The 17,334-nt window shown below is 34.1% G+C and overlaps 2 protein-coding genes and 1 non-coding gene across 7 annotated transcripts in view; 1 reads left to right on the top strand and 2 right to left on the bottom strand.

Annotated features, from left to right (window-relative positions):
- LOC126834147 (uncharacterized) overlaps positions 1-16,504 on the top strand; it is a 29,547-nt gene extending 13,043 nt beyond the window's left edge. For 3 of the 4 annotated variants that reach the window (XM_050565871.1, XM_050565869.1, XM_050565870.1), the window contains exons 2-4: positions 12,546-12,710; positions 13,414-13,543; positions 14,526-16,502. In XM_050565871.1, coding sequence (XP_050421828.1) covers positions 13,418-13,543; positions 14,526-16,298 — 1,899 coding nt within the window. In that variant the 5' untranslated portion in view covers positions 12,546-12,710; positions 13,414-13,417 and the 3' untranslated portion in view covers positions 16,299-16,502. Of the gene's footprint in view, positions 1-12,545; positions 12,711-13,413; positions 13,544-14,525 lie in introns of all 4 variants that reach the window. The other variant, XM_050565868.1, reaches the window with a different exon arrangement.
- LOC126834149 (calcium uniporter protein, mitochondrial) overlaps positions 1-17,334 on the bottom strand; it is an 80,224-nt gene that overhangs the window by 49,903 nt on the left and 12,987 nt on the right. The window lies entirely within an intron of this gene.
- Positions 8,882-8,963, bottom strand: Trnas-aga (transfer RNA serine (anticodon AGA)). Its single transcript has one exon. It is a non-coding gene; the product is annotated as a tRNA-Ser (tRNA).

A 17,334-nucleotide genomic window follows, 5' to 3' on the forward strand; every position in this document is an offset into this window, starting at 1 on the left:
TGTTTTCCGGTTTTTGAAATTTAATTACTCCTGGAACTAGTTGTAAATTAAATATTTCAATTTTTAACTCGTTTTGTAACAAAATGTTGACTTTCTGCACAAAACCTTTAACTTTGGCGGGGCTGATGTGTCATATTGTGCGCCATTTGTGCCATTTAGTTATTCATAAATTATCTATTTTGCCAGCAGTCCCCTGAACTCTGTACACGGTCTGTGCACGAATTCCAATTAAAACAACAAAATACAACCGATTCGCCAAAATACCGGATCTACTTTTTGTCGGAAGTGACGTAAACCGGTAGATTATAATACATATACATATATACCAAACGGACATGTATGACTTTTTGTCCATTATTATCGTTATTAGTAGAGGTGTCTGTCAGCAGACCGTAACATCCACCTATGCGGAATGGATGTGTTGTGTGGAACACAACGCTCTCTGCGCTGTTGTTTATTATTTTCATATGTAATCAATGTTTTCTATATACGGGCAATATCCTATATCAGAGTCCCTATAATATAGCCTCTGGTCGTACCTATATATTTTATGTACACAACAGTATCCAATACACACACACACACTCACACACACATACTTTAAAATAATATTATACATATAATATGTAGGAAATCGAATAATATCCAACTGTGACCGGAACAGTGTGGACCTGACGGACAGGAGAAGTCCTCCTGTATATGAAAATGATATTATTATTATTATTATTATTATTGTACATACACACACACACACACACACACCGTCTAACGGGAAGAAAGCATGGAGAGTGAAATCAGCATGATATATATGGCTTTTTCATCTCTCACACAGTTACACTTGTATCGCACACAGATCATATTATAATTATTATTATTATTGTCCGTGACGTGCCCGGCGATAATTAACCGCAATTGTTTTCCGAATAATAATATATTCAAAGATTTTTTTTCATTTAACACGCAAAAAACAATGTTGTACCTATTCGTTTTGGCCATAATGGCGATAATAGTCACATGGAAATGATGTTCTGTGGCTGTATACATAGAAGGATCTGCAAACTCTTGCTGTTGGTTAAAAAATAAATTTTAAAAATTGGTATTTAAACAAGTACAAGTTAAAAATTTTGCACTGAACCCCTTTGATAGCTAATCGATTCACATGTTACATATTAAGATTATTATACTAGCCTGTATGCGATAGTGAAGTAAACAGAAGGACTAAAACCAGTATGACCGCACAAAGTCTTTTATTGTCGAGCAGTTGGTACTCCTCTATACGGTAACACAGGTTGTTAACCCTTATCATAAAATATTAGCAGGCCTCGGACATTGATAAAAATTAACACGGGAAAGATATACTTATCACATCTAAAAACGCGACGGCCATAGTCTTAGAGCGTCGCCCCGCAGTGTGACCATTTTCGTAAAACTAAAAGTAGAATATAATTTTTATACGAAAGTCGAAACAATAACTGGTTTAATGACTAGAAAAATTGCTTTAAGAGGTTTTAAGCAATTAAAAAACTTAAGTTATAACTAATTTAAACAAATATATTTTATAAAATACAAACCGTAATATCAATATTTTAAACTGATAGTACTAAATAGATAAGAAAATGTAAGGGTACGGTCGTTGTGTGCCCTTTCAACATAGCCGTCACGTTTTTGTTTACTTTAAAAGTGACCCTTCTGCTTTCATCTACTCTGTGATATTATCACAGATATATATTACAACTAGATAGCCGACTAAGAATTAATGTTGAAGTCAGGTAAATTGCCGACTTTTCGTATCAAAGAGCCCATTGTTTACATTATGAGTAATGATAATGAAGAGTTTCATTATAAATTATCATAGTAAAATTAGTTTTAAGAAATTTTAATTCAGTACATTTGACTTACTATAATGATATAATAGGTAGGTTTTTATTGTACAAAACTCATAAAAGTTTCGCTCTTGCATATTACCAATGTACCAAAGTTTTTACTTCTGAATAATTTTTTTTTTAAACTACCTAAAATGTTAAAAATTAAAAGAAAAACTTAATTTATTTAACGATTAAAAAAACAATTTGAAATAACTAACAGTAAAATAGAAACTTTGGTAATTAAAACATATGAATATTACAAATGATGTATTTAAGTATAATAAATTGAAATCACTAACAGTAAAATAGAAAATTTGGTAATTACACTATTACAAAGTATGTATAAGTATAATAAAATGAAACCACTAGCATTAAAATATAAAATGTATGAATAAATTGTCGCCTTCCGATAACCCAATTTCAATTTCCAAAACGTTATTTCGATTTTATAGCCTACAAATATGTAAACAAGGGGCTCTTTGATAAGAAAAGTCGGCCATTTTCCCGACTTCAATGTTCGACACTGTTATTATAGGAAGTCGGCTATCTAGTTGTAATATATATATATCCGTGGATATTATTATCATTAATATGGTATTTTTTTTTTCTTCAAGCTAAGAGAGCACTGAAATTAAACCCTCTCCGTAGACACGACCCCCTGGCTATACAAAACCAATATAGAGTTTCTATATATCGTTCATCATCGTGTAGTACACACACGTGTGTCGGTGTACCTAATCTTTCGGCTAAAATCGATTGGACCCGCATGATTGCGACCACTATAAGGTTACACAATGTAAACCACCCAACCACCCAGAGCTTCTTCTTATACCATGGCACTTGCACCGAATTCTCTAAGCGCACCAATAAACGTGACAAACCTAAAAAAAGACGAACAGGGATCTCGTTTTGGCGGGAAAACACAGCTCTGCCGACCGAGTGAAAGTACCTCAGTAACGGTCTAGACGTTAACAGCAATTATTATTGTGTGTGTGTGTGTGAAGAATTTAATTCCGAAAATGACAATAAAATACACACCAGTCGGAGACGTCGTCATCGTACAATGATGATGATAACAACACAATCGGACCTCGTTGATCGTGGAAATCTATAATTAAAACTAATTTCGAGTTGTTAACGGCACAACAACAATATGACGGGCTCTTCTCTACGACTAATATATGTTGATTGTGTCAAGTCAAGGTAAAACAAACACACAAACACCGACAAAAAATTCCGCCTTCCTGGATACTTAAAAACTTAATTAGCCAAATAATACTCGTTACACAAGTACACCCAACAACAATTACACACATAATCGTCGGTTGGCAATTGCGACCAACTCGTGCCGTCAAGGTCCTGACCTAGGCAATGCAATTAATACATACATACATACATTATTTTCTAATCGACTAGCGCCTGTTGTTAATTATTATTATACCTAATATTTTTTCTTTATATTTCACACTATCCTGTGCACGGGTTAAATTCGAAACGGTATCTTGGCAACGGGTTGGGCCGTTTAATTATTTTCTAATTACAGCGTTCCCAGAAGCCTTTGACGGTGTTCTGAAGGCGCTTCTCCGGTTTCTTCCTACACATATTGTAATAATAACCGTTAACCGACAAAATAATATGCAAACACAGAGTCGACCATATACCGGTGGTGTGAGCTAACAAAGATGCTCAATATTTCCCTGTGCTGTGCTTAACCACACTATTTATGGACATTCTTAAAGCCAGCAGTCTTTTTAGGTAACTTACTCTGGCGAATGTGAACACTAGGCCCGATTTTCAAATGAATAATTTTGTTTCAATTTTGAATAAATAAAACCGACATAATGTAGTCAATACACGTTTTCGAATGAAAGGCATGTCTGATAATGAACAAAGCTCTTCATAAATGCAATGTAACATTTACTATATAAAATACACATCATTGTTTTCCGGTTTTTTGGAAATCGTTAGTAGTAGAATAATATTCTATTTTAAATGTAAAAAATCCAAAGTATTTGCGAGAATCTACTTAAATATACCAAAAAAACTATTCTCTACAACTTTGATAGACACCTATACTAATAGTTATACGCTTACCAAGCGTTTACTGTGTAAAACAATTAACAAATGTTTGGGGAAAACCTTAACTCTCGTTTAAACTCAATTAAACGCAAACAAAGACTACTGTTATTGGCTTAGCCCTGAAGACGTATACTGGATGTGACTGGACGCCCTGATGTATCCCAAAAAAAAAAACGGTATACTGAGTCAGGCCAGGAATCCGAAGGTTTTTAAGGGTTGGGGGTGAAGGGGAAGGGGATAAACGTCATTAGGTCATAATAATATATTATTGTCGTTGACACGTGTGTGACGTTGTTACTTTCACCGTCGGAAAATCCGAACAAGGTCGACAAGGAGAAGATCCCCCGCCAGTGATGTGCTCTCTGTGTGAAACTTTAGTCACGGTAAAACCGTTTTGGAAGATGTGTTAGTTAGGTAGTCGTTTTTATTTTTTTCAAAATTTTTTTGGTATTTTTCAGCGGTACAAAAATATGTTTGCGCCAACTGAAAGTAATTCGCTTAATTTTGGTTTTACAGTAAAAGCGCCCATTGTAAAATTAAAAGAAAACAATATTCCGGAGGGCAAGACGGTGGATCTTTTTAAAAAAAAAAATGCATTTTTTGAAAAGTTACAGTCGTTTAAAAACGTTAAAATAGTCGTTATTTCTAATCTATGTATTGAGCGTTATACTTGGAATAATGAAAATAAACCGGACCGTCTTGCCCTCCGCAATATTGTTCTCTTTTAATTTCATAATTTCTATATAATTATTGCGAGTTATACTTAATAGATGAAAAACAACCGCAACGATTCTTGCCATTCTCCTATATTGAACTAATATTATTACTTTTCTAAGATTTGTGTACTTTTCATTAAGAGGAAGCTATTATTGCAAAGTATAGGCAATATTTGAGAAAAATTAAACTGTTAACCGTTACTAAGTAGGTATGCTTTTTCTAGTTGTACAGTTCTTTGAGTTATTTTTCTCCAAAGTATGGCAAAAATTTGATAAAAAAAATTGCTTTCGTAGAAGTTATTTTTTCAAAAGATGTCAAACTCTATGACAAAACAATTTGAAGTCGGTTCAGAAGACACTTCAGAAAGTGACATCTTGTTTTAAATTAGCCGATGGACTTTTTTGTTTGTAAATTATTAAAATAAAACTATGATGCGACTGTATACATTTATGGCAAGTTTCACAAACCTTTTTTATGTTCCCAAAAGATCTCTAACGAGATTAGTTCAGATTAGTTTATTTAACCGTATTTTGGTGACTATTGTTAACGGGTGTGGCTAATTCAGATTTTTTCAACGATAATGTATCAACACTCAAATCGATTACACTAAAATATCACAATGTTTAGCTTACTGAGTGATTTTATTACTATTATTATTGTTGCTTTTTTTCCTCTCTCGTATTGTACCCTTCTAGGGTGTATTTATATTTGTAACATAATAAAACTGATATTGTTTTTCCAATACTAGCAAATCGAAAACCAACCCGATAAAGTTGCGACCTAACCGTGTACTGTGTAATAATTAGTCAAGTTCCGTTTGGATCCCCTGCGGTGTTCATAATAGAATAACACATGCAATTCAAATTGTTGTTGGCCAACTGACTGATTAAAAAATAATGATAGTAATAATTGTTCAATAATAATTATTATGCAATACATTATTATATGGACTACTTTCTCTAAAGTTCGCGTCGAATGAATTGCGTAACATATAGAGGGGAAACAAATAGATCCTAATATTTTAATAAAAACTTTGGTACATATATATCTCTTACAACAAGATGTGAGGTTTTCCATATTTTTAATCAATTCCACAATTCCACCATTGCGCAAGGCCAAAAAATTGGGATATAATCGATTGGGTAGCAAAACAAACACAGTGGTTAATTTTTAAAAACCCAGTTGTGTGTACAAGCTGCGCTATAAACTATAGAGTTATTTTAAAGAAATATACACATTATATTGTACATCAAGGCTCACACTTGGTGCTAAATCGAAATTGTTGATGACTCAAAATCGAACCGACTATATGTGCAATTGGCAAACTGTCCCGTGGAAACCAATTATAAGTTGAGCACCAAAGAGTAGATGTGTATTATATTATGGAACACGGTGGTATAGAAATATTTATATTTAATGTACAAAAATAACAAAACGCAACACGATGATGTCGTTGTGTAAACTTTTAACGACTTACATATTATTATTTGACTTACCCGAGTCCACAAAACTATAGTATTTTAATTTATACCTAATGGGTGGTGGTGCAGTTGTGACTTTCATCAGTCGACTTGGCCAGATGACTTGTGCAGAAAAAATGTGCATTAATTAATGGTGGTTAATTGCTTGCACTTAACTGATGCGCTTTTATACGTGGCCGAGGGCGGTTAGTGGCAAGATCGATAGAATTTAACCCAGTTGCTAGATTTTCCACGTTATATAATGCAGTTTTCCACACATACCGACAACGTTGACAAAACCAATTCACAAGTGCAAAAAAATACAAAATAGAAAATTGTACAGGGTGATTCATTAAGGAGTCTTACACTCATTTTCTCGGGATATATTATTATTTTGAAGAATATTTTTTTCCAAGATTTTTCGGTACACATTGTACTATATTTTGAAAATTTTTATCACCAATCCTCGAAGGCCAAAAAGGGGGATTTTAGTTTTTTTTTTAAATGGCAACATATGTTTTTAAATACATACGTTTAGCGTTTGAATTTTCATTTGTTATGTCTTTATAAAGACTTGATTTTTTGACTATAATAATGATAATATTAGAATTTTATGAGCTACCGGTTTTGGAAAACCGAAGAAACATGATAATTATTAAGAGAAAATGTAGTATCTTAACTAAGTCATAGCTATTGAACAAATAAATGATAATTCAAAACTCAAACGCTAAAATTTTTTTTATTTTTTGTCTACAAATGTATGTAATTAAAAACACATGGTGCCATTTAAAAAAAAACTAAAATCCCCCTTTTTGGCCTTCAAGTATTGGTGATAAAAATTTTTGAAAATTTTGGAAAATATAGTACAATGTGTGCCAAAAAATCTTGGAAAAAAATATTGTTCAAAATATTAATATATTCCGAGAAAATTAGTGTCTTATCCTTAATGAATCACCATGTATATTAGGTACGACGACACTGCTGTGGGGTTGCCGGGGTAGGTGCGCCTTGTATTATTATTTTTTTTTTTAATTTTACACCCTTTTAAACTCGTGGCAGCATTGATTTTATAAAAATATACACCGAGAAGCTGTGCTTAAGGGGTATTTCAGCCATCAACAGCGAGGTACCCTCGTCATAGTTTACCAGTCCATAAACCAACACTAACGACAGCAGTAATATCCACAAGAGTAACGCTGAAAGCCCAGATGAGAAAATACAATCTTACCTGTTATTAAAAACAGGGCGTTTGTAATTAACTCTATTTTATGTAAATAATAATTTCATTTTTACTTTTATATTTTAAACACGGCGTTCGTATTTTTTTTAATTAAAAAAGTATAAAGTAAATTAAAAAATATTTTACCCATAAATTGGTCAAACTAAAAATATGCAAAATAAGTATATGGAATTATCCTATTATATTATGCAAAAGCGTTTTAATAACATTTTTTTTTTTTGTCAACTGGAAGTTATTCGAGTACTCTGTGATGGAAAAACTTTTAAACGACTTTTGTAATTAAATATGATAGCTATTCGCTGACCCTTTCAGGTCATTCCGGTATTTTAAATTTGTATGAATCAACAATTGTGCGTTGAATATACATATATTTTTACCTTTGCATTTTATCTTCATATATCCTACACCATTTAATAAATAATCACTAAGCATGATTGAGTTGTACGTTTATCCGGATGAGTTGATTTATTATCGAGGATTGAAAAGTTAACAGGAAGAGATAGGCGTTTGCGATAAAACCTTTTTGTTAAGACCTTTGGAAGACATCAGATTGAGAGTTACAGTGTATAAAAAGTAAAAAGCTACAGACAAAAAACTGTGGTAAAAATAAAGAATGGTCAATTCAATTGAATCCACAGATTTGTATAAAGATGGAAAAACTAGACATAAGCGAGTACATAATATAAATCATAAATTATAAGAACAATAGAAACTATAAGACGAGTTTGAACTATGCGTTTTGATAACTTTTCGAATTAAGTATTCCGTATGAATTTAATTGATTGTATAATATAAAAAATACTCGGTCATACTTAATTTGCAAAAGTTAATTATGTATAAGTATATTATATACCCAATACATAATACCTACTACCCCTTATGTAAAAATGTTAAAATCAAATTATTAGCATACAATAAGTATATTATATTATATAGTATACAGGGTGTTCCAGCATGGAAGGATAGATCAGAAATAAATGATAAGTGATAAAAGATAAATGCTAAGACATAATTGATAAGAGATAAAAGAGAAATGGTAGAGATAAATTATGAGATATTAGAGGATAAATTATAAGAGATAGGGGCAAATAAGAGATTAGAGATAAAATATTAGAAACAAGAGATAAGATATTAGTAATAAGATATAAATTATTAGACTAGAGGTAAGAAATAAATGATAAGGTAAGTGATAAGAGAAGAGTTGGGGGCTGAAAAAGACTGAAAATGATGTGACCCCTCTTTTAAGGTGAGCATTTTGCACTGAATGACATGGAATAATTTTCTGTTTTTTTTTAAGTCATTATTTTTTACTTATTTGTCGAAACCTTCAACTTTTTACTTATCGAAAAAATAAAAACGGGGGGCTTATTTGGGGGTCCCCCAGATGTCTAATCAACAAATATTACTTTCCTTTCATGCTGGAACACCCTGTATATTATATATATATATATAAAAAATATGACGGCGTAACTAAATATAATTAGAACAAATAATTGGGGAAAAAAATTAAAAAAATTGATCGCAGTCGGTAGGATTCGAACCTACGCTCCCAGAGGGAATCTGATTTCTAGTCAGACGCCTTAACCGCTCGGCCACGACTGCTCGATGGTATCATCTTGGAAAATAGGTGTATTTATTAACAGCGGTAAATGTTCAAGTATAATATATTGTTTTCTACAGACCACAACATAGTTTTAATGATAAAATTACATTTATTCTTGATTAAATACAATAAATTCGTATTTGCTCTTTAGCGCACATTTATACCCATTTGTACCCATTTTTTAGTAGTTAGGTACACACAATTTGTGTTGTAAATAATGTATATGTTGACCGATTTCTTATGTATTACAAAAATTAAACTCATAATATTACCATATTAATCGTTTATAGTGGCCGAGGAAATCATTATAATGTTTAGGATTTAAATATAGATAATAATTTGAAAATCAGCATCTAAAAGGTTTTGCATTTCGATGAATATTCCATTTTTTTTCTTCTAATATTCGTCGAAGTAAATTTAATTTAGGATATACATTTCATTATAAATTGCTCGCGTGGGACCCAAACTGAATTGTCATTTTACATACTATTTTACATTTAGAATACTTTGAAAAAAATTTAATCAAAAGCTGTGTTGACTGTTAGAAGTGATAGATGCAAACGCGTTTACCACAAAGACCTATTATCAAATAACACCAACGAAAATCATTTTTTTTTTTAAATTTTGATGTTTTAAAATTGTAACCCAATTATAACGAGTATAATATTTTGCTCAGTCTGTCGCTGTTTGGCGGTTTACATGGTGCTTAAACGCGAAATTGGATTGTATCCAAAGGGGACGACAACAAGACACAATACCGAATATTAAATGACTACTCCGTATAAAACACTGGCACTGTGTCCTGCGGGTTTTGGCGAAGATGCTTTCAAGTTGGATACACACTCAATAGAGTTCTTAGAATATATTTCTATTTGTTTTACATATATCCGGGTTAAATCCCGTCTGACGCGAGCAAAGGGATTAACGTTGACTTCATGGGGCAAAAGCCAATATCCCTCGGGCAAAAACCGCCTTGTTTGTCGGTATACCGTGTCGTGGAGTGATGGAAAATATACACACAAGTATATGATACGCACACAGTACACAGTATACCAGTATACATACCACAAACCCTGCTCCACCAACACTACCCCGCCCCGTTGCCTACTTTCCTGTAAGGGGTGCGTTTGATACACACATTTTAATAGAGGTAGGTATAACCTTTTTCGGTCATTCCATTTTGGCCGAGTGCTCGCATTTTGTTCACCTGACCTCCTGACAATACACGTCCGCATACAAGTAGATTATTAACATTATTCGTATTGTACAAAACGCAAGAAATGTAATAAACAAAACGGGTCCTTAGTAGTCGGTAAAAATAATTATATAGTGTACACGAGGGGGGGGGGGGTCGATTGTCGCAACGAACAATAATTATGCGGTATGCTTGCATTTTTCACAAGTCACGAGAAACATAACTTCTAGGTGAACCTACAGTGAACCCAAGTGCAAACCGTCGGTTTATTTAGTTTTATTAAAAAAAAAAAACAACGTAGGTAAAACCCGATTTAACCTAGAATATTTTGTTCAGTTGCATAATATTGAAATCGTTTGGTACACACAAAATCGCATAGAAAAAGGTAAAATGAATTATGTACGGGGTATTGTCCTGTATGGTAATTGGGTTTATAAATGAAAAAACTACACGAGAGCATTGTGTGTGAAAACTGTTCATAGTTAGGTCAAGTCTTAAGCGTTAAGTGTAGTTCATAATTAGAAATAGTGCAATTTGTTGCAAGTCGGTTGATCTTTAAGTGTGACATTTTTTTTTTCATTCTTTCTTTCTTCAGCTTTAAGGGACATTATTCAGACTCGTTGCTGCACGCACACTTCCTCTATCTCTATCCAACGCCATCCCCTGGTAATTGGCCACTCCTATTGTTAAATAATAAATAAAAAGGCGTTACACGTGTCTTCGTTTGATAGGTTACTCTGATTAGGATAATTGGGTTCATTCACACCCAAAACATGTTTGAATACACAAAATAGTGAACACTTGATTTTTCCCTTACAAACCAGTATGCCAAACAGAGTTCACCGTACAGATTTATGGTAGTGTGTCTTTGTTGTGTTATTTATTAGACTGTGAATAGGTCGTTGCCGCCAAAGACACGCCGTTCGCACGAAATCAAACAGACGGCCGTGTAAAATAAGTTGCCTGTCAGCCAGGCGCTAAGGATCGATTTATTACAATGGACTCGATTCGCAGAATACAAAATCAAAATTCGCTTTTAGTAAAATTATACACCACAGCACTAGTTATCAAAAAAAAAAACCCCTCGAGTAATAAAGCCGACATTTTTTTAATTTAAGTGCACTCTGTACTTTTGTGTATTAAAACAAAAAAGACAATATTATAAAAAATAACTAAAATAAAATTAAAAAAAAATAAATAAACAAGAACCGAGTAAATCGGCTCGAATAATTAATATCAACACACAAATTAATTATTTAAATGTTCTGCGAGGAAAGTTTCTGCATTTCTTATTGTCTTTGTTAAACTAATTATTCATTTATGGTTTAATAAAAAACAACTAATATTTTTTTTTTTTTGAAGAAAATACATCATTTTATTTTAAAACGTGTAAAAATCAGTATAGGTATTTTTTACTTTGAAGTGTATTATAAATATTCAAGCTGTACAGCTCAAATCAATTTATCAAAAAATATCACATGAAAGCTAAAAAAAAAAACAATTTACCGTTTTGGATATTACTAAAAACCGGAGATAAAATATAAATTCATTAATTTGGAAACAACAAAAAAAAAATGTAAATGTTATACTAATGGATTTTGGCCATTTCCTAAACGTTAAAGTGGTGGATGTTTAAAAGGCGCCATCAGACTACTTAATATAAATGTATTTTTTTTTTCAAGAACAAAATGTATAAATGATTGTTCTAAAGAAAAAAAAACACTGCACGCTTTTTGATACCGTTTTTATGTGTATTTAAACGTTGAAAAACCGTTCTACAAAACTAACAGTTTAAAAATCCAAGCCATCTAAACTATTTTTCTTATTTTCAGAAAGAAAATTTACAATAAAAGAAAGTAGTCTAATAGGTTATTTTTGTAGCAATATAGCGTTTTTTTTTATAGTTCTCATGATTAGTATACATTTACCCATTTTTTGAATGCCATTCTACGCCATAAAAATAAGAAAAATTAAAAACTCACAATCCAAATTTGATCCATTATCTCTAACCTCCTATTATGTTCGAAGATAATAAAAACTAACTATATATTTTTACTGCGCAATGCCAATTGCAATGACAACAAAACAAGTTGCAAAAATAAATAAACAAAACAATAACAATATACACTGTACATCGTGTACTGAGAAAGCGCAACTGTCTAGAAGAAAAAATTGCGTTTAATTATTTTTCATTATTAGTTAGTTGGTAAAATTTTAGTAGTAGTAAATTTAGTTAGTAGTAAATTTAAAATAGTATGTAGTTTTGCTATAGAACAAAATTACAGTTAAAATTTAACTAATTGACGAATATTTTTGTTTGCAATAACACGTACCTTTGATTTTATGGATAACAATCAAATAGTTTCATGTTGTTATGCGTTTCCAGGCGGATACCGAGTGATCCCGGTGGTCTAGCGGTCAAGTCTGACGACGAAGATGATCAATTCTTCCATCGGTTCTGTTGGGACCAACTCAGAAAGCACGACCGAGAACTAATACCCAGAGTGAGGCTCAAGACTCCATACAGGACACCGCCGTTGCTGACCATTAGGTAAGAGTAAATTATAAATAGTGTTTGAACCGCCTATGGAATTATCAAGAGAGTGCGAAATGACTTTTTTGGAAATGAAAAACTATGTGTGCGTGCCTGATGATTAATGATAAAAGTGTAAAAATAATGAAAACACCAGCGAGCAAGGGTAAACCTTGCAAGGGAAGCCTTGTAAACGCCAAATTAATGATGGTTTTGCTTCTAACCAATAAGACTCGAATCGTTGTTCTTCTAGAACTTGGATGTAAAATAAATCTAGGTACTATGTTGATGAGCTAAGAAAAAAAATCCTACATTTATTTGTCTACACACCATTATTATATGAAAAAAGCTAAATCATTCCTCGTGTACGCTTAAAAGATATTAATGACTCTCCTCGGTTTTTATGTTTCCGGCAAAGGTATATTGTGTGTAATTGGACGGGTTCTCTTAAGCCACGGTAATTATACAGTAGGTAACTCATTAATGTCTGTCACACAAAGCTCGAGTAACCAACAGCTTACAAGTTGTAACTTTATTAGTGGCACGAATAATGTACATAAAACGTCGTCTCATAAGTGATTAAAAGCTCGAGCTCTGTTTTCTTATGAGACACTCTAAAACACTATAACAATATGTTAAATTACATTAAATTATTTAGATAATAGGGACACTAAATGATTGAATAAAATTGATTTAATCGTTTTTTTTTCTCGTTTATTAGTCGCATGTTAAAAGAATTGGAAAACGAAAGCAAGAAAAAAACCATGGACACACCTTCCAGGTCTAAGGCAAGATCGGCGTCGTCGTCGGCGGTATTAAAACCTAAACCCCGGCAGTACATCCCAAACGAGGTAATGCAGCTTAGTTCGATGACCGAGATAATTCTTCCCTTCAAGTTAGGCTTTATCGACAATGCGTAATGCGCAATTACAACCAGGATTTGCAGGATTTGCCAGGTTTGAGAGTTGTAAAAATGATGGTTTATCGATTGATGATCAAATACTTTGGATCCCCTTAGTGCTGCAAAAAATAAAACTTCTAAAGACCTCTTAAACAATTACATACAGAAACTCTATCGCTACATACACATTACAATGTAATGTAAAGATTAAATAATGTTCAATTTGAATCGAATTAAATTGCAAATTGTTCTAAATTAGGCGACTAATTAGGTACTATATCGGTGACGATAAACTGGTACGTGTTGATTGTATACATGATCTTGGGATAACCTTTTCATCAGACCTGTCTTTTAGCACACACATCAACAAAGTATATGGAAAAACTTTAAGAACCCTGGGATGTATTAAAAGAACTTGTGGGGAGTTCTCTGACGTTAGATGTCTAGTGACGCTATATACCTCTCTTGTTAGGTCAATACTGCAATATGGTAGTATTTTATATGGAATCCTACACAAATTGGCCAAATTAAAATTGTTAGAGCGAGTACAGAAACGGTTCTCTAGAATGGTAGCCTATAAGGTAGGAATGGCAGGTCAATCTTCTGAGGTAGTCCTGAAGCGTTGCGGTTTAATCACCTTGCAGAAACGACGTCTGCATTTGTCACGAAACTAATGGAAAGCGACATTGATTGCCCTGAATTCCTAAAAAAAAATTAAATTTTAAGTTCCTGTTTTCAATACCAGAAACAATCTAACGTTTGCCCCCCCCCCCTTTTCCAATCAAAACTATGTGTTATCTAGTCCGGAGTGCCGCGTCATAAATAATTGTAATTATACCCCTATGGGGTGTTACATTTAATAAATAAAAAAATCACTATACGTCTGAATGGACAATTTATCATTAACTAATTTCTATATCATCGTGTTGCAGAACGCTCCGGCAGCCAAACGTTTCAATCGAGTTGGACAAGCAAACAGATGCACGAGCCGGTACGAAATTTATAACTCTACGACAAGACCGTTCGGGAAACGTTACAGGGAAATGGTAAGGTCGGACGAGAGCAACAATCGAGAATCAGCAGCTGATGCCAGTGAAAGCAGCACCGAATCGAGTCAAAGTGCATACGCCACATGTTGTTCGGAAGTGGAAACGTTGCAAATCACCGGATTCCAGTGCATAGACGAGAACGCCACGACACACCAAGTTACCTTACAAACCACTGTGGGCGAAACGGTCACGGAGGCCAGAAATTATGATGTCCAAACCAAAGATGATGACGATGACGACGGGGAGAGCTTTAAGTCGCCAGAAATCGTCAAAAGAGTCATGCAGAACCGCCTCATGTACAACATGCCCAAATCGTCCAACTGGAACACTTACCGCGAAGAACAATTGACGTACGAGCCCGGAAACCCGGAAGTCCGCCGGGAAGTCGTGGTAAGGTCTAGAAGTCTGTTTAACTTACAAGACGAGCCGGTTGATGGAATCCCGCCGAACAAACCGCCGCCGCAGTGTTTGTTGTCAAAAGCCACTTCGGAAAATCACTTGTTCGACGACAAACGAGACAATCGTCGTCAGAAACCGATCGTGGTGGACGCGACTCCGTCCAAGAGATACAGCAGCGCTATAAATTTGACACTAGGCAGAGAAACCGCAAAGGCGCGCAATAATGTCAAATACAAATCGCAGTCGGATTTGTGCGGTTCTATCTTGGGCGGAGAACCTCCTAAGGCGCCGTTGGAGAGGCCGAAATCGGTGGACTTCCTCGCGGCCAAAGAAAACAACAAATCTCACACGGAAACGTTGAAAAAACACTTCTACTACCATCCGTTGAAACCGAACAAAAAGCTCAACGACAACGAGCTGCCGGACCCGGACAAGGTGCAGAGTACCAGGCAGCTGTTCCAGAAAGAATTGAAAATCCCTCTTCCCCCCAGTCTGAACAATCAAAACCCCAAGACGGCACCGAGACCCACGCAAGAAGTCCGCCTTGTGCCCGCCGACTGCTCGAGTCCAAAACCGAAACTCCAAAAGTGCGTGTCTGTAGACATGGGAACCAGTGTGCACAACAGATGGACGGACACCGGAAGCGTTTCTTCCGGTGTGGGCAGTGAAGCCAGTTTCGACACCGAATCGTCGTCCGAGAACCACACCAGAGGCGACCGGTACAGTAGCGACGACGAGGACTATTCGGCAGCCGACAAAACCACCACCACCTTGGAGTTGGTGGGCAGACCCGTATCCGCGGAAATCCTCAACAAAATCCGGAAATTCGGCACCAGCATCACGTACTACGGCGGCAAAGTGATATCCAGTAGCCGGGGGGCCGTGTGCAGTCCGATGACCATGACCATCATGGACGAGATCAGACATCAGAAAGAGGAGAACGTTAAACTCAGGTTGGTCAAGAGCAACAGTTGCGGCAGTAGAATGGAGCTGATGGAAGAAATAAAGCGTGGCGAAAAACAAGTGGAAGCCATACAGGAAGAAGAGGAAGACGACCGGGACGCGTCCGGTCCCAGGGGTGCTGCTGCTGCTGCTGACCAGGATGGATGCTGCTCTAAGCTCAGCAGTTCTTCTTCTGACGAATTGTCGTGGAAAGCGTTGATAGTGATCAGGAAGAAAATCAGCACCGTGCCAGTATTCGATATGGAATTCGAAGAGTTCCAAGTGTTGGACGAGAACAATACAAATAGACAATAATTATTACCTATGTTCGTCTTCTTATGTTAACAAATTTATTATTTTAAAGGAAATTGATTTTCCGTTCACCATATTATACAAACAAAACAATTTAACGTTAGTATTGAGACGCCAATATTTATTATATAATAATGTTATGCATATGCACGTTATCTTTTTAATCGTATCGTGTATGAAACTAAAAGTTATACATTGTTAAATATATTATTGTATTCGAATATCTTATAAACTTTAATGTATACTTTAAGACTAAGTATTTCCTATATATATATATATATAAAAATACTCTATATTCAGGTTGAACATAAATGTGCCAATCTTAAATATCAATGTCAATAAATTTAAACTAATTATAAAATATGTGTACTGTACCTATAACATGTATTTCTACCACGATGATGTTTTCAATTCAATTTGCATACATATAGACTTTTCACAGTGAGTACCAGAAAAAGAAAAGTGTAAAAAAGTATCAAATGTTGAAAGAACTGAAAAACTAATTATTTTTTTTTAATAAAAACTACTTGAAATAGTTTTGTATGTTATGAAAAGAAAAAATCATAAAAGTATGATAAATAAAAATTGTAAAAAAGTAAGTCAACTCAAGTGATACTCGAGTTAATAAAAATATTATACCGTGTTTTATTATGAATACAGAGAAAATGTGAAGTGAGTAGTTTGGAGGGTTATCGCGGTACTCTTTACATTCACCAGGCATGTATCCCTTGTGTATAGTGAATATCAAATAGTAACTATTCAACACAACAACGTTGTGGCTTTAAAAGCTCTTATATTTCTGTAATTTAAATCAGTAAGTGTGTGATGAATGAAAAAAAGTCTCTATACTGACATTTAAAACATGCAGCTAAACATTTTGAAAACTATTAATAATAATAGTGCTGACATAACAAACAAATCAGTATACACATAAAATAAAACACAATACTTTATCATTAAGCTAACAGTTTAACGTTACCGAATTATTCTAATATCAACAACTGGGTTTATTATTTTATTTTTAATGAGGTTTATAAAT

The sequence above is a fragment of the Adelges cooleyi genome, unplaced genomic scaffold, assembly GCF_023614345.1.
Source record: "Adelges cooleyi isolate 19-005CV unplaced genomic scaffold, UGA_ACOO_1.1 ACOO_flye_CR_arks_rails_tigmint_CR_PRNA_21, whole genome shotgun sequence".
Classification (NCBI taxonomy): domain Eukaryota; kingdom Metazoa; phylum Arthropoda; class Insecta; order Hemiptera; family Adelgidae; genus Adelges; species Adelges cooleyi.